The 27892-nt window shown below is 39.4% G+C and overlaps 2 protein-coding genes and 2 long non-coding RNA genes across 5 annotated transcripts; all 4 read left to right on the top strand.

Moving 5' to 3' along the window:
* The first annotated feature begins 53 nt into the window (after window positions 1–53).
* LOC134072912 (GTPase IMAP family member 9-like) lies at window positions 54–3906 on the top strand. The gene is made up of 3 exons (XM_062529796.1): window positions 54–178; window positions 301–367; window positions 1913–3906. Exons 2-3 carry the CDS (start codon window positions 343–345, stop codon window positions 2734–2736), a joined length of 849 nt encoding a protein of 282 aa, XP_062385780.1. The 5' UTR covers window positions 54–178; window positions 301–342; the 3' UTR covers window positions 2737–3906.
* Window positions 3907–3914: 8 nt separating this feature from the next.
* On the top strand, window positions 3915–7444 carry LOC134072913 (uncharacterized). Of its 2 annotated transcripts, XR_009937222.1 has the most exons (5): window positions 3915–3937; window positions 5136–5227; window positions 5454–5697; window positions 5924–6025; window positions 7321–7444. It is a non-coding gene; the product is annotated as an uncharacterized LOC134072913 (long non-coding RNA). The 2 variants fall into 2 exon arrangements; XR_009937221.1 differs by lacking the exon at window positions 3915–3937 and having other exon boundaries at window positions 3948–5227.
* A 5995-nt stretch (window positions 7445–13439) lies between these two features.
* On the top strand, window positions 13440–15884 carry LOC134073052 (uncharacterized). Its single transcript, XR_009937239.1, has 3 exons — window positions 13440–14100; window positions 15112–15209; window positions 15660–15884. It is a non-coding gene; the product is annotated as an uncharacterized LOC134073052 (long non-coding RNA).
* Window positions 15885–22399: 6515 nt separating this feature from the next.
* LOC134073143 (GTPase IMAP family member 9-like) lies at window positions 22400–24603 on the top strand. The gene is made up of 2 exons (XM_062530127.1): window positions 22400–22430; window positions 22884–24603. Exons 1-2 carry the CDS (start codon window positions 22400–22402, stop codon window positions 23765–23767), a joined length of 915 nt encoding a protein of 304 aa, XP_062386111.1. The 3' UTR covers window positions 23768–24603.
* Window positions 24604–27892: the final 3289 nt, after the last annotated feature.

Below are 27892 nucleotides of genomic sequence, written 5' to 3'. Positions count from 1 at the left end.
CTAATGACCACGCCCCTTAAGACAGATAAAACCGATAAAACGGCATCAGATGTATATTAGATGCAGTCACGATCTACTTTCCTTTTGGGTTGCACATGACACACATATAAAAGTTGACAAAATCACTATTGAAAGACAATACTCAAAAGAACTATCTTCTCTTAGCAACTACGTCCATGTGAGTATGACTGTTGATTGCTAGATCAGGATAGTGGACATGTTTTGCAGGTTCTATTTTTGGTAGAATTGGGCACATTCCAAATAGGCCTAATAGGCCTGCTGCCATTTTTGCTTTTATAGATTTGGAAGTTTGCTGCAGCACAGACTACGGGATAAAAAGAGATGTCAGGACAAGGATCACATGACAGTAAGTGCAATGATAAAGTACTATAGACATACTGTAAACTAACTGTGTTATTGAATCTTTTATACCACTGATTGCTTGCCGTATGTCATATTGTGACACATATGGCAAGCCAATGGAGCATTTATTGTGATATGTTGATATCAAGCTTCTGTGTCCTAGAGCGAACCTTTTCAGTCAAGTTAACTTGTGAAGAGCATTTCTGCACTTGTTAACTAGTTAGAGCCAAAATGCTTCTACTAATTCACTGTTAAGTTTCAAAATGTTTCAAAACACATGTTTGGTTTTACTGGTTAACTAATGAGGTTTTACAGGCCAAAACATGTGTTCACTAGCAAACTAGTGCACAGCTTGGCCTTAGTAGAAGCATTTTGGCTCTCACTATTGCAGAAGAATGCGGTTAGGTGCGTTAAGCATTGTAACTTCCATTGTTCCATTGTAACTGCCAAGGTCTTCTAGAATATAACCATGTGCTACGTTTGCATAGATGTTTTTAGTTAGATGAAAAACTTGTCAAGGTGTAGTAGACTGCCTCAAAGTGTCTGAAAGGCCCCCGGACCTCCGACTGTTAAATTGTTTATTCATCCCCAGTGTAAGTTACCTGAAGTGGGATTAGGCAGTTTACAATTATTATATGAGAGCAGAGTATAAGTATTAATAGGTTCTGCTAAAACAGTGGAGCCACGCAGCTAGCTGAAAGTATTGGGCTAAGTTCAGTGCTAACGTGTGAGCCACCGTCGTACTGCTGAGGACTTTACTAGTGCCACGTTAGTCGACATTGTAGAGTCTTTGTTCACCTGACACCGATGGCTCTACAGACATCGGCAGCATCGGAGACTGATGAGGGACAAAGCAAACAAACACAAGCAATAAACAGGCCTACGATGTGAGACACATTGCCGGCACAGGTTTAGGTTGATGCTGACTGAACTGTTGTGTGCTGAGTGGGTTGCACTTTTGTGATGTTATTTGAATTGAAACTCAGGATGAGTTGCAACTCATCCTGCAACTCTTGGTATTTTTATCAGCCGTGAAGAACAAGAAGGACCTGTTACTTGCATGATCCCAGTGAAACTAATATTAGCTTCAGACGTCACTTATGCAACCCTTGAGTTTTGTGTAGCTTGTAGGGCAGTGGTGTGTGTTCAATTCCTAGCTTCCACTGCTGTGCCCTTGAGCAAGGCATTTACTTAGGCTCTAGTGGTGATGACTTTTCATCTGATGTCTGACACCTAACTCTGACAGCTGAGGATGTCCTAAAATGTACACCGTTGCGTGCCCTTGAGGAAGGCACTTAACCCTAAGTTGGGGACAATAATCCCTTGCAATATGATTCAAATATGTAGATGACATCATAAAGTTCAAGGCATTAGTGAAGTGAGACCAAGATATAATCTGTCTCTAGCCACTGAACATACATGTTTTACCTTTTTAAGGTTATGCTGGTATGTTGATTCTTACCTTGTTATGTCAATTTGTTGGTGAATTACAAATTCTGATTCACCAGAAATTGAGGGTTTGATACTCTTTTTTTTAATTGCTTTTCAGCCCTGAATATTGTTCTCCTGGGTAAAACTGGAGCAGGAAAGAGTGCTTCAGGAAACACCATCCTGGGAAAAAAGTCATTTGAAGAAAATGTTAGTTTTAGGTCTGTTACTCGTATATGTGAAAAGGATGAGAAAGACGTAGCCAGTAGACCAATCACAGTGGTTGACGTCCCAGGGTTGTTTGATACAAAAAAGACAGAAGATGAGCTGAAAGCAGATATCGAGAAGTGTGTTACGTTGTCTCTTCCTGGGCCTCATGCTTTTCTGTTGGTGATCAGACTGGATGTGAGATTCACAGAAGAGGAGAACAACGCAGTCAAGTGGATCCAGGACAACTTTGGTGAGAGTGCATCAAAGTTCACCATAGTGCTGTTCACTCATCTTGATCAGTTGAAAGGAATGGCATTGGAAGATGCTGTAAAGGATCCTGAGATACAAGAAATCATCAACAAATGTGGCGGTAGATATCATGCTTTCAATAATGACCAAAAACATGACCAGACTCAAGTGAACCAGCTGCTGGAAAAGATTGACACCATGGTGAAGAAGAATGGAGGAGAATACTACACAAATAAGATGTACAAGGAGGCTCAAAGAAAGCTAGAAAAAGAGGAAAGGAAAAGGAGAGAGAGGAAAAATGCAGCAATTAGGGGAGTACTTGGGATAACCGTTGGGGGAATAGTTGGGGGAGTAGTTGAGGCAGTAGTTATTGGAGCAACTGGTGGGGCGGTGGGAGGACCTATAGGAATAGCAGTAGGAGCAGTTGCGGGAGTACTAGGGGGAGCAATTGCGGTAGGAATTAGGGCTCTCCGGCGTAAAGAGTGACAACAAATGACAGGAACGCACTTCTTAATCAAGATCAATGTTAATCAAAATTAATGTTATTATTGAATTTGAGTCTTGAGTTACAATAGTGCGTAGATCAATATGAAAGAATGAAAATGGGAAACATGTCCATAATGTGGATCTTGGAAATATTCAGATGTAAACTATTGTCTAAAAAGTTATCTTTACAAGGATGTCCGTCTAATAATTACCCTTGTGTGCCTTCCATGTTCTGTATTGTTAGCTGTTGTCAACACAAGAGGGCAACATGACATTTTTGAATACAGAGAGAGAGAGAGAGAGAGAGAGAGTATAATAAGATCTATAAGACTAGGTATATCATAGGTGTTAGTATAGCACTACTGCTGAAGCTATTACTGTCCTTTTAATATCATTTACAATTGATATTATTGTTGTTTTCTCATTATTTCATTTTATTTCCTTAATGTAAAGTTGATTGCTAACATGTATGTGTAGTTTTGGCAACAATGACTTTACACATTCATGCCAATAAAGCAATATTTGATTTGATTTGATTTGATTCGAGAAATGACTGTCCCCCCCAGCACACGACGTCATTTCAACGTTGATATTTGGGCTAAATCCCGTCGGTCCGTCATGGCCCTGATTTCAACCAAAATTAGACGTAGAATAATGGTCTTGTTTTGGCCGGCCCATTTTGGTCTAAGGAAAGACGTCTTTAGCACGTCCTTTTTCAGACCACATATCAACTAATTAAATCCTGATGTAAATTATCAGTTATAGTCTACCTAGGACTACATTATCGTTCCTGTCGACCATCTTTCCCCCCCGGGGATTGCCCAAATCCGCCGCGAACTCTACGGGCGCCCGGCGCCGCCATCTTGGCTGCCGTTAACTGCGTGTGTGACTTTTGTTTGTTTACTCATGGCAACAGTTGATATGGACGGACAACTCTGTTTTTAGCCTTCTCCCCTCTGAAGAAAAAAATCAGAGGAAAAATTCAGATGGAAAAAAATCAGTCATTGAAATAATGAGTAATTAAAATTCTGATAAAAAAAAAAAATCACATAAATGTTCACGTAAAGGAGACAGGAGTGAACTCTGCGCATGTACAAGAGGAACGGAGGCGGGAAGCCGTAGCCGAGCCCATTTCGAACTTTGTTTGAAACACACAGTCAGTTGAAGCCGTTGAAGCATGAAGATGGAACCTGCTACTGAGGTAAGTGAGTTTATGCCTATGATTTAGGAAGTAGAAATGTAACATTTTGATCGAGAGTCAGTTTTGCCAAAACGAGACGAATGCTCTGAACACCATCAACAGTGCTATCAGAGATGATTAAAGCGGACAGCGGAGTAATCGAGGATCTGTATGTTACCATGCTAACTTAACCTGTCCTGGGCTAGTTTTACTTGAGTGGAGAAATTCTTCTGTGTTAATTCACTCTACCGCTGATAATGTAGTCGGACTTGAAACCCGTTTGTAATTGCTGTTAGGTCCCGTTATCTCTATGAAAGGAAAGTATTTTCTGTCTGATCTATTCAACACAATTTAGGGCCGTTTGTGGTAACGTAGGAAGTTAGGAACCTGATTGCAACACGCATGATTTCGTGGACCTGCTTAGAACGTTCACAAAGGTAGCGCGAAAATTTGAATTTTTTTCGCGGCTAGATCTACCCGTCCCGAAGAGTCCTTTGTAACCATGGATATCTCTCCACCGTCCTGCTAGATACACTAGACTAGAGTAGACAAGCAGCGCGCTGTTATCCACTTCATTTTTGTTGTAGCATTTTGGTAGCAACAACTTGTACTTGTTGCCAACAGGACTATTTTAAATACCAGAATCGCTATTAGGCCCACTCTCCATTTATTGTTTATGGTTCATAGCAAGCAGTCATCATTACCAGACGTGGAGAACCTGTTGACCAGTTGTGCAGCATGTTAATAGTGTTATTGTTGTTGTTGTTATTATTATTATTATTATTATGAATAATAATGATAGTAATATCTATCTATTTATTGACTGTCATTTGGCACAGAGTAGTAACAGAGTGGTCAACATTGTCGAGGCTCAGATGCCCAGGTTATGCAATATGTTGGTATTTTAAAGTGAAAGGTAGGGGAAACTAGTTGTGTGTTTATGTGATTGTATTGTAGCGCCGAAGCTATGTACCCCCTTGTTGGACTGTCCCCTGGTTTCCTGGTCTGTGTGTGTGTCTCCCTCTTCCTCCTGTGTTATAGACTGTGTCAATAAGTTCTGATGGGTTTGTGTTTAATGATTATTTTTGGAAATTGGTTATGTAAGAAGTGACACTTCCAGCGTGTTTTTACTAGACGCTGCTTTTGAGGTCTGGGATTCCTGTCATTTTTCTGTGTAACTGTTGCTTTTTCTAAAGCCTTTGCTCATTTGTCTTCTCAGCACATCAACTCTTAAGTGTGTCCCTGGAAGATCTACCATCAACTTCCAGAACTGCAACTGCTAGTACTGTCAGATGGTGAATGCTACTCAGGGTAAAAAAAAAAACTTTACGTAAAACCATTTTCATCTATTATTTCAAGTTCTGTCTCAAAATGTGTTTGAAGCCATTATTCTAAGCTAAAGTAACTGCTGGATGACTTTGAAGAATCTGAACAGTGTACGGTTCACTATGTACTGAATTTTATTATTTCTAAGTGTTGTAGCAAGCAAAGTTGTTTTATTCTAACTTTGCTTTTTTGTCTTTTTTTTTTTAAACAGCAAACACCATTGTTACACCACTTTGAAGGAGAGCCTGGTCATTTGGTCCCCTCAGCTTCTCCCTTTCTCAGTGATATGTTCATTGTGGCTGGGAGAATTGTGGGGCACTCTTTCCTTCATGGAGGACCCTGCTTGTCTGGACTCTGTGATGTGGTTGTCCATACTGCTTCGTGGGAGCCCAGACACGGCTACAGTAAACCTGGAGGACTGTGCAGACCTGGACATTAGAGAAACAATCAGGCTTGTATGTTTACATAGAAAATACTAATGTTTGATGTTATGTTGTGTTTTTATTTTGTTTTGTTGTTGTTTGTGTGTTGCCCCCAAAAGACTGTGGGTCTTTGATTTTATAATGATTTTAGAAAAACTGAGGAGTCAACTGGTGGACCCACTATTATGATTCTATAAACTTTTAACACACTGTCTAACCATTATGTATCTCTTTCATGCTCTCCATCTTCACGCTGGAGGTGGAATCAAACCTATCAGCTGAAGAAATGGGAAGGGTACAGAACGTGGCCTCTTCCTGGGACCTCCCTCCGCTAACCACAACCAACAGGGCCCTTAATGCTGTGAGTGAAATACATTTATATTTCCCTATGCTTTAGTGTGCTATACATTTTCCTTCCCCCCCCGCATTTGGTAATTTAGTCAATCAGCAGACGCTTCTATCCAAAACAACCTAAAACTACACTTTGGAGGTGTGTTTTTTTTATGTCGGTCTGGTTTGACTTGATGTAGCCGTTTTAAGACGACTGCAGACGTGATTATTTCTGAGATTCTGATAAGTTTTCAACCATGACGTATGCACAATAAATTCCAGTTTTGAAAACATATCAGAATCTCAGAAATAATCACGTCGTGACGCCTTCTAAATGCGGCCGCGCTGTCAGCTGTTCATTCACGACAGCGGAAGAGAAAAGTACCTGTTAGCATGCTAAATTCGACATCCAAACGTAACGAGGAGACTCGCGCGAGCTAAACTGCTATTAATTCTGCTTAACATGCTGCGCAAATGTGTTCAAAACGGCTGCTGTACGGTCCTTAAAATGTACACCGTACTGCTGCATTCAAGTTAACTCTGCTAACGTCTCACAACGTAGCCTACATTAGGGAGACTAAACTAAGTTATGCATTCGAGCTGTATCTCCAAGCGTTAGAATAGTGTCAACGAAGAGACTCTTGTGTGGGGGCGGATCTATGGGGGAAATCAATGTGAATTGGAATTGTACATTGTAATTGATAACACCTGCGTGTTCAGGGCTGCCCGCGGTGAAGCCAGAGAGGGTTAGGAGACGCTAGCTAAGGCCGGGGATGTAGGAGTGAGGACTGATTGTCGCTTCCCAGTCAGGGGGTTTTCCTCGTAAGCTGCTGTGGAGGCAGCGTTGGATCGGGTACTTCACCGGCCAGCGGGCCGGTCAGCGGGCCGGTCAGCGGTTGAGACCACACAAGAGTCTCTTCGTTACACTATTCTAACGCTTAGAGATACGGCTCGAATGCATAACTTAGTTTAGTCTCCCTAATGTGGGCTACGTTGTGAGACGTTAGCAAAAGTTCACTTGAATGCCGCCGTTTTGAACACATTTGCGCCGCATGTTAAGCAGAATTAATAGCAGTTTAGCTCGCCGTATGTGGCAACAACAATCCTTCAACAATCGTTTTTGTTAAATGCACATGCAGAGGCAGTGGTTTCATTCGGGCAAAGAAAAAGCTGCGTGCGCGCAGCTCAATGAAAGTGATTCAATTGATAACATGATTTAAAAATAATTTCAATCGTACAACATAGAACATTATTTCGTGGCGGCCCGCCACAGATTACTCAATGTATGGGAAACACTGTTAATGAAAATGTTTCCTGTCATTTCAGCTGCGGTGAAAAATGGAGCAACAAGCCTGACCGTGACATCGGGAGAGCTGAGGCAGATCATCTTAAACATGATGCACCTGGACGGTCCGGTGGCGGAGACTTCAAGAATTAAATAAAATTACAATGACATGGATAACGTTTGTTTGACTGTTTGTTTACGCCTAGCTTGCTATTGTAATGTAGGCCTATTAGATTATGTATTTATCATCTAGATGGTTAAGTTGGTAAATGAAAATGCTTAATGCACATTTTAAAAGCCTATAATAGGATAATATAGGCTTATTTTAACAGCAATAGTATGGGTAATGGTAAAGTTAGTAAGTGCTTAATGCACATTATTTAAAAGCCTATAATAGGATAATATAGGCTTATAAATTAATATATAACAGCAAAATTCTGGTTGAAAATAGGTCCATGGCAGCACCTAAACAAGACGTGGTTTCAACCAAATTTAAACGTTGAAAAGGTGTCTTTCCATAGACGTCTTTTCAACGACCATGAAAAGACGTCATCTAACCTTTCACTTTTAAACCAAACTGGGCCGTTGTTTCGACGACTTGACAAGACGTCTTTTCAACGACTTTTCAACGTGATTTTGCTGGGGGGGGTGTATATTGGAAGTCCAATTTTTCCTTTACAAAGAAACCACATTATTTATTTGCATTTTAGGAGGATATCTGGATATCTACCCCACCTTAACCTAACTCCCCTACTTCACTGCATCATAGAAAGCCACACTCCTTATAGCCCATAAACCCACTGTATCATATGACACTGCCCCACATACACAGCACACTGCCCCCCCCACACACTGCCCTTTACCAGCATCTTAAGCCACATACATACAACATACAGCCCACCACCCTCTGAATCATCAGTATGCTACTGCCCCACACACACACACACAAATGCACAGTTGCCCCACACACATACATTGCCCCTTAACCCTCCAACCCCTACATACATACACCATTATTACTCCCCCCGCCCCCGCTTTTTTATTGTCCCACCACCACTCCACCCAAGACATCACACATGCCTGCCCTTAGGATTCCCCTGCCCCTCACACACACACACACACACACACACACACACTCTTACAGGCTCCCTACTAGCACGACCCAAGGTAATTTGGTTGGCCCCTTGGGCCGTGGATCTGCCCAAGGGTTCTTCCTAGACAAGGGAGTTTTTTCTTGTGCCTGTTGCTTCTGGGTGTCCCTTGGTTTGCACGCATTGAAACGCGAGAAGGAACACTTCACAGTTTTTTTCATATTAAACTACGTTATTCCCCTAATTAAGACGAGTTGATACATACCTCTCACGTTTCAATGCGTGCACTCACTGGCTCTGGTGCGCGGCGCAACTTTGATAGCACTTAGCTAGCCCAATGCATTCATTAGGATCCAAACAGAGATGAAGTTAGAAGCGACCAAACACCTCCATGTTTTCCCTATTAAAATACCGTTACACGAGTAGTCACACGACCAAGTATGGTGAGACAAAATAAAACGTGGTGCATTTGTAAGCAGGTAAGAGGGATAACTATATTGTGTGGCGCAGTAATATCCTCAATCTTGCACTTTCAGTTTCACTTTGGAGTGAGGATATTACAGCGCAGAGTCTAAGTGCTCCCAATATTATTTCGCCACACAATATACAGTAGTTGTCCCTTTTACCTGCTTAGAAATGCACCACGTTTGATTTTGTCTCACCATACGTGGTTCTTGCAAGCAGGGTGTTTAGATCACCTCCTCTAGGGGGGAGAGAGACTTTTTTTCAGTGAGGATACTGGATGATTGCATTGAGTAAAATGTGCTGCCACAAGGTAATTCAAGTTTTTACATCTAATAGTGCTGTGATTGTCTGCAATCCGGATTTTCAAGGCTCTATAGTTTTACCTAACATTTACATGGACAGGTGAGGTAAGTAAATAAATGACTGATCTGGTGTTGCATCCCCGGTGGTTTGGCGATCTTCCGCCGCCTTGCCCTTACGCAAGATCATTTTCATATGTCAAAATATCTCTTTGAGTTATGCAACTGTTCCAGATCAGGATAGAGAAACAATGCAAATGACCATCGCATCAGATAAAGATACCAGGCAGATACACCTCACGGCATCAGAGTACATGATGAGCAACACACCTATTAGGTACAGACACAGTGTACTGTGCACATAATATTTTGGGTTGCACAAGAAAGACACACAAAGCTAACACAAAACACTCTTGAAAGACTTTGCGATACTCAAACAAACTATCAACCACGTCCATGTGAGTATAGTTGAATAGAGGGCATGATTTTAAAAGTTCTATTTTTGGTAGAATTGGGCACATTCCAAATATTGGCTTTTTTTGCCTTTTATAGATTTGGAAGTTTGGTGCAGCACAGACTACTGTACAGGAAAAGGAGAATGCAGTCAGGACAAGGGTCACATCTCTGTAAGTATAATGATGAAGTACTACACTGTAAATTTTGATAAGTTGACTTTACTTAAAAAATGTACGCAAACTCATTGCCTTGAAAAAAGTAAGTTCAATGAACTTACATTTTTTAAGTGAACACTGCTTGTTTATTCTGAGTAAGTAACACTTAATAACTTACACTTTTTAAGTGAATACAACTTATTTATTTTAACTAGAAATGCAATTCCAAGGAATTACCAGTGCATGAAAATGCAAAAATAGATAGATAATGTAGATATGGTTACTAAGGTGTAGCTAGGGTAAACATGGTGGTTGCATAGTTTACAGAGAGTTGATAGTGTGAAGGTAGACAGTTTAAAGATGAAACGTTCCAGTTCTAACTTAACAAATGATTTCTATTCATGTTAAAATGTTGATTAGCTAACTTAGCTAATGATTTCTAACAGTTACGCTAAAAATGATTATTATGCTAGCAATGCTAACTTTACTAAAAATGCTAACCAGGTTGATTAGCTAACTTAACCGATGATTTCTAGCAGTAATGCTAAAAATGCTAACTATGCTAACAATGCTAAATTTGTTAACAATGCTAACCAGGTTGATTAGCTTACTTAGTTTATGATTTTTTGCAGTTATGCTAAAAATGCTAACAATGCTAACTATGCTAACCATGCTAACTAGCTAACTTGCTAGTGAGGACTTTTATTTTGAAACATTTGTTGCTAGGGTATCCATGGTGGCCACTATCAGGAAACAAGAAGTTACTGCAGTATAATCATGTTGGTTGCTATGGAAACGGTCATAAACACTTAATTTTAATGGTTACTATGTTGGTTGCTAGGTACATGGAGGTTTCATGTAGTTGACTGGAGGCATAGTGGATGATAACTGACAGTTGGAATGGTTGAACAGTTCAATAGTTGAGTAGTTTCAGTGGTTAAATGATTTAATAGTGTATTATTGCAGTGAGGACCTTTATTTTGAAACAGTTGTGGACAGAGGAAGTAGTGAAACAGGATCTGTATTCTGTAGTCTTAATGATCTACATAAAGAATGATGGAGCGGTAACAATGGGATAGTCTAGCCCTTCTTCTATCTTTCTTTATGTAGATCATTGAGGATCGAGGAGTGAGGGAGGACATATAAACGCTGCTTGAGAGGGACCCACAGTAAATACTTTAAAAGTTGTATATAGTCTAATTAATGTTGATAGACAGAATGTTTAATGGATGTTGATAGGCAGATTGTTTAATAGATATTGATTGACAGTTTAATGGGTGGATGAGTGAATGGTCTGAAGAAGATGAATGGATAGAAGGTTGGATGGAATGTGCCTTATATTCTTGTTCTGATACAGCTCTCTGAGAGTAGTTGACACAGGTGTAATCAATTTAACTGGCTAGTCTTAAGAGAGCCAGAGTGTACTCTTAAAGCCTGAGACAGAGTAAATAATTTAAAAGTTGAATGTAGATAGTCTAATTAATGTTGATAGACAGAGAGTTTAATGGATGTTGATAGACAGATTGTTTAATAGATGTTGATAGACAGTTTAATGGGTGGATGAGTGAATGGTCTGAAGAAGATGAATGGATAGAAAGTTGGATGGAATGTGCCTTATATTCTTGTAGAATGGAGAGACACAGCTCTCTACTGAGAGTAGTGGATACAGATACAGGTGTAATCAATTTAACTGGCTAGTCTCAAGAGAGCCAGTCTGAGACAAAGTAGATTGTTTAAAAGTTGAATGTAGAGCGTCTAATTGATGTTGATAGGCAGACTGTTTAGAATGGGTGGATGAGTGAATGGTTTGAAGAAGATGAATGGATATAAAGTTGGATGGAATTAGGAGGACTTATTTTGATACTGTTGTGCGCAGAGGATACAGGGGAACAGAATATGTAGTCTTCAGAGAGATTGTATGCACTTGTATGAGATTGTATGCTCTAGTCTAGCCTGAGAGAAACTGACAGTTGGTGCCCAGGTGGCTGACCAGCTGGAGTAAGATTCTAATTGCTGCCGTGATGTCATAATGAGCAATGTTAAGTCTATGGGGGAAATTGTAATAGTTTTTAACTAATAGTTTAAAAAGTATAAAAGTTACAAAGTTGAAAAATACAAAGCCCACATCGCGTAAGTAAGACCTACGCGACAAAATTTGAATGGTGTTTCTACGTTAAGAGGTTGAAGCTGAATTGGCTGCGTTAGAAGAAGAATAATAACTAGAAATGCAACTAGAAATGCAATTCCAAGGAATTACCAGTGCATGAAAATGCAAAAATAGATAGATAATGTAGATATGGTTACTAAGGTGTAGCTAGGGTAAACATGGTGGTTGCATAGTTTAGAGTGTTGATAGTGTGAAGGTAGACAGTTTAAAGATGAAACATTCCAGTTCTAACTTAACTAATGATTTATATTCATGTTAAAATGTTGATTAGCTAACTTAGCTAATGATTTCTAGCAGTTAAGTTAAAAATGCTAATTATGCTAGCAGTGCTAACTTTACTAACAATGCTAACCAGGTTGATTAGCTAACTTAACCGATGATTTCTAGCAGTAATGCTAAAAATGCTAACTATGCTAACAATGCTACATTTGCTAACAATGCTAACCAGGTTGATTAGCTAACTTAGGTGATGATTTTTTGCAGTTATGTTAAAAAATGCTAACTATGCTAACAATGCTAACTATGCTAAAAATGCTAACCAGGTTGATTAGCTAACTTAGCTAATCAGTCTTAGCAGTTATGCTAAAAATGCTAACTATGCTAACAATGCTAACTATGCTAACCATGCTAACTAGCTAACTTGCTAGTGAGGACTTTTATTTTGAAACATTTGTTGCTAGGGTATCCATGGTGGCCACTATCAGGAAACAAGAAGTTACTGCAGTATAATGATGTTGGTTGCTATGGAAACGGTCATAAACGCTTAATTTTAATGGTTGCTATGTTGGTTGCTAGGTACATGGAGGTTTCATGTAGTTGACCGGAGGCATGGCTGATGATAACTGACAGTGGGAATGGTTGAACAGTTCAATAGTTGAGTAGTTTCAATGGTTAAATGATTTAATAGTGTATTATTGCAGTGAGGACTTTTATTTTGAAACAGTTGTGGACAGAGGAAACAGTTTAACAGGTATATGTAGTCTTCATAGAGAATGTATGCTTAAAGCCTGAGAGAGAGAGAAAGCTGCTGCAGCTGGCCTGGCCACCTGGCAGAAGATTCTAATTGCCCTATTATGATGTCATAATCACAATGTTAAGTCTATGGGGAAATTGTCATTTTAATTAATTAATAGTTAAAAAAGTATAAAAGTTACAAAGTTAAAAAATACAAAGCCCGGATGGCCTAAGTAAGACCTACGCAGCGCAGTTTGAATGAAGTTTCTACGTTAAACGGTTGAAGCTCCATTAAGTGCGTTAGAAGAAGAAGAATAATAATAAGAAGTTTTGGAATAACAGTACAGTGCATTTTCATGCACTGTAATTCCAAGGAATTACCAGTGCATGAAATGCAAAAATAGATAGATAATGTAGATATGGTTACTAAGGTGTAGCTAGGGTAAATATGGTGGTTGCATAGTTTACAGAGAGTTGATAGTGTGAAGGTAGACAGTTTAAAGCTGAAACATTTTGATTTGCTGATTTCTATTCATGTTAAAATGTTAACTATGGTAACAATGATAACCAGGGGCCGGATTCACTAATATTTTCTTAAGATAAAATTTAAGAAAATTCCTAAGAAAAAATATAAGAAGTTCTTAAGAATCTCCCTAAACGCTATTCACCATTTTTTTCTTAAGAAATGGGCATTGTCTTAAGAACTTCTTTGTTTTCTGGCTTAAGACATTCTTAGATCGTTAACCTAGGTTTTGAACATTGAGATCACGCGACCGATATCGCTAAACGTCGAAAACGTTGAAAAAAATGGAGGAGAGTGCAGCCAAGCGCAGCAAAAACTTCTCGAAACAGGAATTGGAGGTGTTGGTGGAGGAAGTCATTATAAGGAAAAAACTGTTAACGGGGAGATTAGATAGTGGATACGTGACCGCAGAAAATAAGAAGAGGGGGTGGGCAAAAGTCGCCCAATCGGTCTCCGCGGTGTGTGGGATGGAGCGGGACCTACAAGCAATAAAAAAAAAATGGGCGGACGTTAAATCGATCGTTAAAAAGAAGGCAGCTGAGCGGTCGAGGGAAATGAAGAGGACAGGAGGAGGGACGTCCTCTGTCAAATTGGATGCTTTGGAGGAGAGAGTCTTGACCGTAATTGGAGAATGCCTTGTGGAAGGAGTGGCAGGAGGCGTCGACACCGGTGACAGTGACTGCTGCAAACTGTTAAACGACATGCAAACAGGTAAGCTATGCTACAAAAAGTAGTGATCATTACGCGACCATGAGTCCCAGAAGAAGGTATCAATGGTTAATTGATGGCAATAGTGCTAAATAAAGCTGTAAATAATTTATTGAGTGAGACTTGGCAGGCTCCCTTACACTGACTGTAGCAATGCTACCATTGACTGTTAGCTTAAATGCTATCAAAACGTTGGTAGCTAGTCAGCGTAGTTCTAATCTAGCATCACTGGGCTGGTTGTTGTCTAAGCTACAGACACTGGTTAGTGAATTGTTGTGTTTGCTACTATTGCAAACTCTGCAAGGGTTAGGTAGGCATACTTTATATTATGTTTTTGGCTTGTGGGTTGCTGTAATATTTGTAGGTTTTAGCAAAATGAATGTCACAGTCCAACTAGTCATACTTTGATAGTGCTAATAAAAAAAAAACACTGGCATGACATTTAATAATCCCATGCACAGAGTCTGCAGGTTCAGGTTAGGCCTACTTTATTGGTACCTGTGGGTAAACTAGATTTGCAGTCTAAGAGAGAAGTGTGTCCCTACATTTGGACCAACACATAGCTAATGCATGTACATGTACAGTAGGACAAACAGTGGAAACCGGTACATACTGTAACAGTACAGAGACTACAGACAATGCTGACTGACTTTACACTGAACACATAATGCATACACTGAACACATAATGCATGTAAACACATTACACATACTGTATAAGGCAGGTAGGGCAAGAAGGCCTAAGCAGCAGCAGTACATGACCATGTTGACTTGTGCAGTTGTTTGTTCACATTTCGCTACAGTACATAGTCAAAGTGCCTTATGCAGTTATTGTGCAAATATAGACAGTAGCCTACATGACCTAAAGTACTAAGTGATGTACAAAATGGCTACGGTACATCATGCAAAGTGCTTTGTGCAGTTGTGTTTAAAGGTTGGTAGCTATAGTCCACTATGCATTCTACTAGGTTACCTACAGTATAATGGCCCAATTTTCCTGTCTGTTTCTTTGTAGATACCATGGTCGTCCTTCAAGTTACCCCCATTCCCAACCAACCTGAAGCTGCCACTGAAGTCATTGTGCTCCCTCACACTGAACCAGTTAAACAAAATGTAAGTTTATCGGACACTGATTACCACACCATAGGCTACATTTGGCTCTGTTGTTGTTGCCATTGCACTGGCATGCATCACATTGCGGGAGCACTCAGGGTCATCACAAAGAGGAACAGGAAATACAGGCCCAACAAAAGTCCTTAGCTGTGTGTGTGTGTGAGCGAGTGTGTGTGAAAGAAGAATGTGAGTGTCTGCATGTGTGTGTATCCCAGACACTGTAGTACTATCTGTGTTAACTGTCTTAACCTCCTGAGACCCTGCGTCCTCGTATGAGGACATTACATTTAGGCTCTGCTTTACCTTGTGCTTACTTTTTCTGAATAAAAACCTGTTGTCCTCATATGTGGACACTTCATTTTACCCTCTAGTGATATCAGACACTCAATACAATGTTTAGGGAAAAAGCAATATGGCGTCGATATCCACCTACTATTTTTGTTCTTACAGAATTGTGAAGATCTTACTCTGTCTCAACTGATATCCGAGACCATCCTCCAGCCAGTCACAACCGGCACAGAGGACATGATCTCCATCCAAAGGGAGCTTTTGGAGGAAGTGAGGCACTTGAGGAAGGTGCAAGAGCAGCTTCTCATGGTAGAGAGAGAGAGACTGCTATTGGCCAAAGCCAAATTTGAACGCACCACAAATGAGCATTAGTAAATAATGACAATAAAAAAAAGAAATGCTTATATAACACTCCAAGTGCTGTTTATTATATATGTTTTTATGTGAATCGCCTTCTTATAAGGTCTTGTCGGACTTGAATGCCGTTATTACATGGGGCGGGGGCAGGGCCATCTCCCTCTGGTTCGTGGTCCTCTGGAACATCAGGAATGGGCAGCCGGTACGTCATACATATATTATGTAGGATGAAGGCACAGGTGATGATTTTACACGCCTTTTCGGGGGTGTATTGAAGTACTCCACCAGAGAGGTCGATGCATCTAAATCTGGATTTCACAACCCCAATGCACCTCTCCACAACACTCCGGGTTTTCCGTTGTGCACGGCTGTAGAGTTGTTCTGGCTCTGTTGCTGGGTGGAGGATTGGGGTCATCAGCCATGGCCGGAGAGCATAGCCACTATCACCTTTCAGTAGTAGAAAAAGTAGTCAAGCTAATCATTGAAGTATTATACAGGGTATGTGTTTGTGTGGTCTAAATTAACATTTATCACCTAACTCACCTAACAACCATCCATCTGGCATTTGTCCTTCATTGAACTTTATGCCTGTTCCTGAATTCATTAAAATGAAGGAATCATGGGTGCTGCCTGGCCACCTTGCCACAAGGTCAGTAACCCTTAGTGTTGCATCGCAGATCACCTGAGTGTTAATGGAGTGGAAGTTCTTCCTATTAACAAAGCCATCCTCCTCATCAGTTGGTGCCTAGGAAATCAATAGAAGTTGGTTAGCACATTAATCCCAAATATAACATATAGATTCAAGTCAATATATTTATTTAAACAACATAACAAAGCATAATAGGTCAACAATAACAAGAATATGGATTTTGTTCCTGATCATACTTTGATAGCAATATGTGTCCCGTCAACGGCCCCCAATACATTCGGAAAGCCTGCTATTTCAAAGAACTTTTGCTTGGTTCTGATGCATTCTGCATCTGTTGTTGGAAACTTAATGAACTGCGGTGCTCTTCTACATAGTGCATTTGTCACATCTCTGACCACTCGGCTGATGGAGGACTGGCTCACACCAAGGGTGCCCCCTACCACCATTTGAAATGACCCAGAGGCAAAAAATCTCAGGGCAGCCATAATCTGTAATACCACTGGTAGTGGTGAAGAGCGCCTTGTGACCCTTTTCAGGTCATCTGACAGCATATCTGTCAGATACATAATTGCAGGCCTAGGGAGCCTATACTGTCTAATTAACATTTGATCCGGGAGTACAAGCGGATCCATTCTGTCTCTCAGTGGCCTTGGTGGATTTTCCTCCCTAGCTGCTACCCAAAGAACTTCCATCTAAAAAAAAGATGAATGTTTTCAGTAACTTTTCCTACTCAAATAAATAAATAAATAGTCTAAATGAATTACTATGACTGCCTTCTTGATATACTTCAGAGGAAAGATAAAGATATTTAGATTCTAGATATTTAGAATTTTATTTACAACTGTCAAAATAGGTTTTATTTAATATTCAAAAATAGTATAACAATCTTAAATTAACAATATTGGATAACATAATGGTCAGTATATGATTATATAAAATTATAAGTAATGAATTCATATGTTTTTTATATAGATATGTTAAAGAAAAGACTTACCTTTTCACTGCAGCTGGTTTAAGACTGGTGAGGACCTCTCTTAAAGTTGAGAAGAAATTTGAGAAGAAATCTAAGAAATCTGTCTTTGTGAATCTCACTTATACTCAAGTCTTATCTTAGGAAAAAAACTTGAGAAGAAAGTTAAGAAAAAACTAAAGAAAAGATAAGAATTTCTTCATGAATACCAAATCTTCTTAAATTTTGTCTTATGAACACAGTTAAGAAAAAAGTGCTACTTAAGAACGTTTTTTTTCTTAAGAAGGCTTTGTGAATCCGGCCCCAGGTTGATTGGTTAACTTAGCTACTGATTTCATGCAGTAATGGTAAAAATGTTAACTATGCTAACTATGCTCACAGTGTTAACCAGGTTGATTAGCTAACTTAGCTAATGATTTCTAGCAGTTATGCTAAAAATGCTAACTATGCTAGCAATGCTAACTATGGTAACAATGCTAACTTAAACTAACAATGCTAACCAGGTTGATTAGCTAACTTAACTGATGATTTCTAGCAATAATGCTAAAAATGCTAACTATGCTAAAATTGCTAACAATGCTAACCAGGTTGATTAGCTAACTTAGTTAGATGTTTTTTGCAGTTATGCTAAAAATGTTAACTATGCTAACAATGTTAACTATGCTAACCATGCTAACTAGCTAACTTGCTAGTGAGGACTTTTATTTTGAAACATTTGTTGCTAGGGTATCCATGGTGGCCACTATCAGGAAACAAGAAGTTACTGCAGCATAATCATGTTGGTTGCTATGGAAACGGTCATAAACACTTAATTTTAATGGTTGCTATGTTGGTTGCTAGGTACATGGAGGTTTCATGTAGTTGACTGGAGGCATAGTGGATGATAACTGACAGTTGGAATGGTTGAACAGTTCAATAGTTGAGTAGTTTCAATGGTTAAATGATTTAATAGTGTGTTATTGCAGTGGACCTTTGGACCTTTATTTTGAAACAGTTGTGGACAGAGGAAGTAGTGAAACAGGATCTGTAGTCTTAATGAGATTGTATGCGTAAAGCCTGAGACAGAAGGTGCCTCTCATATAGCGTTTACGCGTCCTCTCTTGCTCCTCACTGATCTACATAAAGAATGATGGAGCGGCAACAATGGGATAGTCTAGCCCTTCTTCTATCTTTCTTTATGTAGATCATTGAGGATCGAGGAGCGAGGGAGGACATATAAACGCTGCTTGAGAGGGACCCACAGTAAATACTTTAAAAGTTGTATGTAGATAGTCTAATTAATGTTGATAGTTTAATGGATGTTGATAGGCAGATTGTTTAATAGATATTGATTGACAGTTTAATGGGTGGATGAGTGAATGGTCTGAAGAAGATGAATGGATAGAAGGTTGGATGGAATGTGCCTTATATTCTTGTTAAGAGAGACACTGATACAGCTCTCTGAGAGTAGTTGACACAGGTGTAATCAATTTAACTGGCTAGTCTTAAGAGAGCCAGAGTACTCTTAAAGCCTGAGACAGAGTAAATAATTTAAAAGTTGAATGTAGATAGTCTAATTAATGTTGATAGACAGAGAGTTTAATGGATGTTGATAGACAGATTGTTTAATAGATGTTGATAGACAGTTTAATGGGTGGATGAGTGAATGGTCTGAAGAAGATGAATGGATAGAATGTTGGATGGAATGTGGCTTATATTCTTGTAGAATGGAGAGACACAGCTCTCTACTGAGAGTAGTGGATACAAATACAGGTGTAATCAATTTAACTGGCTAGTCTTAAGAGAGCCAGCCTGAGACAGAGTAGATTGTTTAAAAGTTGAATGTAGAGCGTCTAATTGATGTTTATAGGCAGACTGTTTAAAATGGGTGGATGAGTGAATGGTTTGAAGAAGATGAATGGATATAAAGTTGGATGGAATTAGGAGGACTTATTTTGATACTGTTGTGCGCAGAGGATACAGGGGAACAGAATATGTAGTCTTCAGAGAGATTGTAAAGCCTGAGAGAAACTGACAGTTGGTGCCCAGGTGGCCGGCCACCTGGCGTAAGATTCTAATTGCTGCCGTGATGTCATAATGAGCAATGTTAAGTCTATGGGGGAAATTGTAATAGTTTTTAACTAATAGTTTAAAAAGTATAAAAGTTACAAAGTTGAAAAATACAAAGCACACATCGCGTAAGTAAGACCTACGTGACATAGTTTGAATGGAGTTTCTACGTTAAGCGGTTGAAGCTGAATTGCGTGCGTTAGAAGAAGAAGAATAAGAAGCCTAGGAAGAACAGTACAATGCATTTTCATGCACTGTAATAAGAAAAAGCCTAGGAAGAACAGTACAGTGCATTTTCATGCACTGTAATTAAACTGTACTTAATTAGCTCATGGTTCTTAGTACTCATATACCTAGAACCCATAGTTCTCATGGAAGCTTGTGTTTTCTGAGTAAATCATACTTAATTAGCTCACATTTTTAAGTGTGTACTACTGACTTGTTCTCTGGTTCAGTTTACAATGATACAAGCAATGTATGTAAAAACATCTAACAAAAAAAATGAAATGAGAAGGTTGGTTTATGTTAATCACATTTTTATTTTATTTTTAATTATCCAGCATTCACATAGCAAACTACCCTGCCATTCAACATATTTAAAATAAGAGTGCTTGGACTCCGCAGTAAAATAATAATAGTAATAATTATTATATAGTAATATCAAGCAGAAAATGAATATTATATTATATCAAGCAGAAATAAGGTGCCACCATAACACCTGACCACAGCTTGGACCCTGGAAATGATGTTAGCCGTCAATCTCCCCAAGAACAGTCATCTGTCACAGAGTCCTGTGAAGACACATATGCAAAAGAAAGTCTTGTTATCATGTGTTGCTACTAATGAACAAAGCTGTGACCACAAAATGAGTCCACCTGAACACTTATCTACTTTCCAAGTGTCAACACTTACCAACTGTCCTCCTACCAACTCCTCCAACCCCAGCACGAATGACAGATTAACCAAATGTGACAGTTCAACGAAACCTTATGATACTGGGTTGGAGGAGCTGGTAGAGGACAAGTTGGTAAGTGTTTTCTGTCATAAACTCCGGGTTCGCTAACTACGTTGTTGGTGCTTCCTTTTAAGTGTATGGACCCTGAGCAAGCTACTGATGAGGTTTGGTGCTGTTTTTTAATATTATTGGTTAAAATGCTTTTTTGGAAGTGTTTGCTCACCGCCAGAATAACACTTTAAACTATTTTGGAAAATATCCAATGGGCCTCCTCCTCACCCTAAGACATTGACAATATAAACATGCGGAATAAGTGGCAATTTCCAATGTGTATTGCATAACATACATACTGTATACATAAATAACCATAACTAGATATGATAACTTGCTTTATTTCTTATTATTATTATTTCCAAGTACTTACAAATGCTGTGCTGTAGAATTCGCTGGACTTGATCCATGTAAAACAGGAATTCTCTTCAGGACAAGGGTGCGTTGGGCTATCACAGTCGATGTCTAATGATAGAGACAATAAAGATTAAGACATTCACAAGACACAAACTGCACATTTAGCAAATAGCCTGTCTTGTCAGCATGAAAAGTGCAGTACTTACAAGTTCATTCAGGGATTTGGTCTGCTTGACAACATCTCTATAAGAGAAAAGATCATGTTAGCACCAAGCTCAATGAAATGAACTCAATTATAAAAATAGTAAATTAGTAAACTAATGTTTTTGCTCAGACAAAATAGGCCTACTTTGTATTGATATGAAATAACATAAAATCAAAGAATTTGAAAGCAATTCCTGTAGCTGCTACCATGATGAAAAGAACTAGCAGCTAGCTAGTGCTAATGACCAAGCTGCAATAATTCCAGTTGAAAAATGCTAGCTAATATGGAGGTCGAACATACTAATCATGCTTCATTCCATTTAGCTGTTACACATGCAAACGTGAAACTGGAGTTATTGGCTTTGGAGTTTTTAGAAATAATCGTTTTCAGTGATGAAAACACATGAGCCACGTCCGAAAAGAGTCTTTGGTAGATCTACAGTTTAGTGTTTCTAACAGATAACGTTAGCAACAAACGTTGGGCTAGCGATAGCTAGACGCTAGGCTATGATACTTAATCACGGCAGGCACAAGTCACATAGACATTGATTGACATATGCTGAACAAAACTTAACTAGCGTTGAATGAATAATACATGAAGAAAGCAAATCGATTTCAAACGTTTACTCACCAAATGGCCTGTAAAGTACTCCAGCGATGTCCATGTGTGTTTAGTCGTGTCGTGTCGGTTGGTTTCTACTAGAGGCTTCTGCGCATGCCCAAGTGTTGGACTAGTGTTTTGTGAGTGACCTGAACTTAAAATGATTTAGTTGGTTTGAATTTTCGCTCCCAAAGTACTACTAACTCAAACAAAGTGAGTATTCTCGACAGATTGGTCAAAACTAAGTCAACCCTACTTAATATTTCTTATTAATTTGAATGTTAGAATTTACAGTGTACTGCATATTAGACATACCGTAAACTGTAACTATGTTACCATGTGATATTGCATTTTCTACCACTGATTGCTTGTCCGAATGTCACATTGTGACACATATATGGCAAACTGATTGAGAATTTATTCTGATAGAGGATTCTCAAGTCTAATGCAATTCAATAAGTTCACATGCTCACACCTTGCATTTATCACCAAAGGTAGCCTATCTGCTTAATTCAAAGAGTCGCAGGGATACCAGAGGATTTCTCACAGGGTTCAGAAGTAGCACACCACTCACCAGTAAAACAAAAAATAAATAGCCACCCGACAGCCAATCAAACAATAGTATACGTTGGGGTAATCTCGGTAAAATTTGAAAATAGGCAATCTCCTCCCACTTTATGCTTGTGCTCAAACTAGTGACCAAATAAGAATGGGGGTGTTTGACATAGGACACACACATTGTAAGACACATTACAAAACGGCACCAAAATTATATTTTCCTGAGCCATGGCTCCTTTTCATATGATGTCTGAAAAATGACTGTGTGTAATTCCGTAAACTTGACAGTGGTGATGACTTTTCATCTGATGTCTGACACCTAACTCTGACAGCTGAGGATGTCCTAAAATGTACACCGTTGCGTGCCCTTGAGGAAGGCACTTAACCCTAAGTTGGGGACAATAATCCCTTGCAATATGATTCAAATATGTAGATGACATCATAAAGTTCAAGGCATTAGTGAAGTGAGACCAAGATATAATCTGTCTCTAGCCACTGAACATACATGTTTTACCTTTTTAAGGTTATGCTGGTATGTTGATTCTTACCTTGTTATGTCAATTTGTTGGTGAATTACAAATTCTGATTCACCAGAAATTGAGGGTTTGATACTCTTTTTTTTAATTGCTTTTCAGCCCTGAATATTGTTCTCCTGGGTAAAACTGGAGCAGGAAAGAGTGCTTCAGGAAACACCATCCTGGGAAAAAAGTCATTTGAAGAAAATGTTAGTTTTAGGTCTGTTACTCGTATATGTGAAAAGGATGAGGAAGACGTAGCCAGTAGACCAATCACAGTGGTTGACGTCCCAGGGTTGTTTGATACAAAAAAGACAGAAGATGAGCTGAAAGCAGATATCGAGAAGTGTGTTACGTTGTCTCTTCCTGGGCCTCATGCTTTTCTGTTGGTGATCAGACTGGATGTGAGATTCACAGAAGAGGAGAACAACGCAGTCAAGTGGATCCAGGACAACTTTGGTGAGAGTGCATCAAAGTTCACCATAGTGCTGTTCACTCATCTTGATCAGTTGAAAGGAATGGCATTGGAAGATGCTGTAAAGGATCCTGAGATACAAGAAATCATCAACAAATGTGGCGGTAGATATCATGCTTTCAATAATGACCAAAAACATAACCAGACTCAAGTGAACCAGCTGCTGGAAAAGATTGACACCATGGTGAAGAAGAATGGAGGAGAATACTACACAAATGAGATGTACCAGGAGGCTCAAAGAAAGATCAGAGAAAAAGAGGAAAGGAAAAGACAGGAGGAGGAGAGAAGGTTGAGGGAGATGGATGGAAAAAAGGAGAGGATGGAGGCAGTAGTTGGGGTTGCAACAGGGGTTGCAGCAGTTGGGTTAACAGTTGTGGGATTAGTCGCGACAGTAGCCGAGGGAGCAGCTATAGGAGCAACTAGCGGGGTGGTGGGAGGACCACTTGGAATAGTAGTAGGAGCAGCTGTGGGAATGCTTGGGGGAGCAATCATGGCAGGAATTGGTGTTCTCCACCTTATAAGGCAGTAGATGATATGATCCCACTTCTGAATTAAGATCAAAATGAAAATTAATGTTATCATTGATTTTGCGTCTGGAGTTACAATAGTGCAGGTAGACCAATATGCCACACAGTGATAAGAAGTTGAGACAAGAGACCGACAGAGAACCGGCTCCATTCCCATTTGCGAACCAACATTTGACCGTTCTGAGTATTTCGACCAAACAAAACAAAGCCGGTTCGGAACATGGCACCTTGGTGCCAAAGTTGAACCAGACAATAGTTGTTTTTTTCCTGCAAACCGGAGTGGGAGTGTCATTGTGCCATTCAGAGGGGAGAAAGCTAAAAGCATGAGTTTTCCGTCCATATCATCTGTTGCCATGAGTAAACAAAATTACGCTGCTTTACGCTGCAGATGTTGACTAGCATTTTAAATAACTAATTTCTGCCATTTTTACAGACAACTGTTCATATCATTCTCCCGTTTATGCATCTTAGTAACTTTTGTTTTTGCATGCAACACCCACTGTTGATGACGCATCCTTCAGAACTCCTTCCGGTTCAAAACTAGTGAAAATGTGGTTCACTAGCACCATGGTTCAAAGAATTCTGAATGGCACCTGTTCAAGAATGGGTTTGCTGTCAGTGGAAATACTAAGTAAATTAGTAGGCCTATTAGTTCATGTGTGATGGTGTCAACAAGTACTTTCAAGTACTTTCTATGTCATACTAATTGGCTATTTCTCAGGAGTTGAAATTAAGAAATGTTGAAAATGGGTTCAATCTTACATTGCTGTTGAACTGAACTCAATTATATTTAAGATTAGACACTAATGTGAATGTCAACAGAGGCATTTACAAAGGAAACAAAGGGGGAAATCCTTGTTAAGGATATCCTATGCATTGAATCCATTATTCTATTTGGTAAAAAGACAATAAAAAAAGTCCGAATAAACATAAAATAAAACATTCTCAGACTCTCGAGGCTGCCATTAGTCACCAACATCGTACTCAAACTGTGCTTTAAATAATTACATTTGATAAGTAAATGGAGATGGTAATGAATAAATATGATATACTGTACTGTATATGTTGATGAAATGCCTCAGTTGTGAATTCCGTAATAATTCAGTAGTTTGGTTTTCGGATGATAAATAATACAAATAAAATGTCATGGCCATGCATGAGTTAAACAACGAATGGCAGTCTAGAAACATGTCCATAATGTGTATCTTGGAAATATTCAGATGTAAACTACTGATTAAAAAGTTACTGTATCTTTACAGCATGTCCGTCTAATAATTTCCCTTGTGTACCTTTCATGTTCTGTACATGGACAACATTTCAATTTTGTATATAGCCTACAGAGATCGTGTGAGAGAGAGAGAGAGAGAGAGAGAGAGAGAGAGAGAGAGAGAAATAACTGTGTATTGGAAGTTTTGCTCTGCATTACACATTTTCCTTAAGAAAGAAACCACAGTATTTAATTGAATTTGGTCAAGAGGATATCTGTGTTTAAAAACAACAAAAATATTATCAGGTAACCACACAGCTCAACCATGCTCTCACTCGGAAACAACAGTAGGCCTACCTTGGATCAGGAGTCAAGCATGCACGCGATCGAGCTAAAAGCCAAGGCTGCTAGCTCTCTGATACGCCTCTCGAAACGTTGTGAGGGATGTTTCCATAACAAACTGCACAGCTACGTACTACCTGGTTACCATTATACCTATTATTTATCAAACACAGAGGCACACACTCACAAACTGCAGTCAACTGAAATGCCTGCAAAGTCTTTAATCTCAACATTATCTTGAGATTATTATTATGCTACAATACTAAGTAGATCTGAATACCTACACTCAGGTATTGCATTGTATTACATGCCTCCACCTGGGCAGATTACTGATTACAGATTACTATAGGCCCTAGATGGGTGAAACCTGGTTACCAATGTAGGCCTTACGTGACATCCATAAAGTACCCATCATCAACCCATCGTAGCAGATTATAAACCACAGTTGGGTTAAAGGTATACTATGCAACATTTTTCAGTTAATCAATTTGTTCCATACTGTTCTATATGTGATTAAATGGGTCATTACCGGTCGAACGGTGTTTTGTTTTTTTTGGCCGCTCTAATGGTCTGTAGCGGTAAAACCACACTTGCAACTTCAGGAGACACCGGGCACGCACCCATGCTCTTCTCCAGGAAGTGTAATGTAGTCTCATGAAAAGGCACGGCAGACTGACCGATTGAGGAGTTTTGTCAAATATACACGCTAAAGCTGTAGGGGAAGCTCTGCAGAGAAATATGCAAGCATAAAACGAGTGAAAATGAAAAGTGAAAGCGAAACCGGCGATGAAATCGCCAATCCTGCATAGTATATCTTATGTTGCCCATATGAGCCCTACATGACACCTGGTAAAATGTAACCTGACTTTCGCCAGATCCTGTAGTTCGCTGTCTGCTTCACACAAGGATCTGGGACTTCTCGATAGGAGATGTATTTATGAAGGCGGGTCCTTGTAAAACATCCTCGCATGTGATTTGATAAACCACTTGCCTGTTATCTTGAATGATGTGCTAGGCTTCTTCAAGCTCTTGCCAAACCCGGTCGGAAGAAGAGTAAAAACATCCTTGCCATCAATAAATGTCTTCAAAACTATTCTCTGTTAATCTTTTAACGAATGAGTACTCGATAGATTCGACAAAACGGTTGAAATAGCAGAATCAATGTCAGCACAAGACTCCTCGCTGCGTGCCGCCATTGTTATTTGAATCAAACACTCGCTTCGGCGCTCCTGATTGGTTGCTCATTTTTTGAGCACTGGCAGGGGATTGGATTGCCCTCGCGTCCAGACCCTTGTGTGGAGCTCAGCGAAACGCCTCTGGTGGAGCATGGCGGAACTACAAGGGTCTGGCGAGAGTCAGGCTAGGTAAAATGCCCATAATCAGCCCAAAACCAACCCAGACAGCCCCCTGATGGATGTGTAACCTGGAATGAAAGCTTGGTAGCATGTTTGTTACCTGATGGTGTCTACTGATTATGTAATTGGCAATAGTATAGAGGCTGGGTGAAGCCAGAAAGACCTTATAGCACATTTGATTTGCTCTGCAGGCCAGCCTAGAAAGGATCCTATCCTTGATGCCAGTTTCTGCATAACTGAAAACCCAGGATTCAATCACAATTGCCTCCATTCAATACTACTGATGGCTGCACTGTTTCAATGGTTAAACAGATTATGGACGGACGTGCATTTCTTTACAACTCAGTCTAGAACTGCATTTCAGACCAAGCCAAAAGTGTTCTCTGCACTTCTGAAATGATTTGGTAACAATTCAATCTTAATTTCACTGCTGGTTACAGCCCTGGAAGTCGTAAAATGGGAAGTTTGGAAACAAGTGTCAATGTTTTTCAGACAGAGCCGATTCAAATGTGAAAACAGGTTTGTCCAAGTTCACCCATGCTAATATCATATGAATAAATATCATAATTATTAATTTCTAAAAATAATTCCGACCTGAGTTTCTAGCACACGTGCATTGCCCCGCAACAAATACTATAACTCTTCAGCTGACTTGTCTGAAAGAGGCTATTTATCCACAATTTCACTTGAAGCAGCAATTCAGGTATAACTGAACTAAACTAAACTCATCACAAAAACAGTAGTGGAAATACAGATTTGTGAGATACCAATCATAATCACAAATTCCCATATACTCCCATATAATCACGACATTGACTAAACACAATTGTGGGAATTTGGGTGAAAGTCTTGAACATGGTTGAAAGTTTTGCACATAGAAATATTATAAGGCACAAAAACAACATACAGTAAACATCAGTTTGGTGTAAGTCTGTGGAAGTCTAATTTCTTTTAGGAAGAAATTATGAGAAAGGTATTTCCCATAAGTTTTATGAGACATTTTATGAAGTATTTCCGTGGGACTCAATATGAATAAACACACACATGCTCATATAAGTGCCGTAATTGATGACTGTCTCAACTTCTCTGAGCACGTGGCCTCAATTCTGCCCTACAAAGGCTAAGAGCAGTATCAGCAAAAATGGCAAACTGAGAAAAACAGCTTTTTGTGTTTTTCTTACATCAAGTATAAGCATAAAATTATATTCAACAACAAAGGGTAT

This window comes from Sardina pilchardus, chromosome 24, assembly GCF_963854185.1.
Source record: "Sardina pilchardus chromosome 24, fSarPil1.1, whole genome shotgun sequence".
NCBI classification, from domain to species: Eukaryota; Metazoa; Chordata; class Actinopteri; order Clupeiformes; family Clupeidae; genus Sardina; species Sardina pilchardus.
The sequence above is the reverse complement of the archived record's forward strand: the minus strand, read 5'-3'. Positions and strand labels throughout refer to the sequence as shown.

Bases quoted from the DNA above. Each gene is read 5' to 3' on its own strand.
- LOC134072912 (XM_062529796.1), top strand. From the start codon at position 343: ATGTCAGGACAAGGATCACATGACA. The intron at 368-1,912 runs GTAAGTGCAATG...ATTGCTTTTCAG, and splicing joins AGGACAAGGATCACATGACA to CCCTGAATATTGTTCTCCTG.
- LOC134073143 (XM_062530127.1), top strand. From the start codon at position 22,400: ATGGGGGTGTTTGACATAGGACACACACATT. The intron at 22,431-22,883 runs GTAAGACACATT...ATTGCTTTTCAG, and splicing joins TGACATAGGACACACACATT to CCCTGAATATTGTTCTCCTG.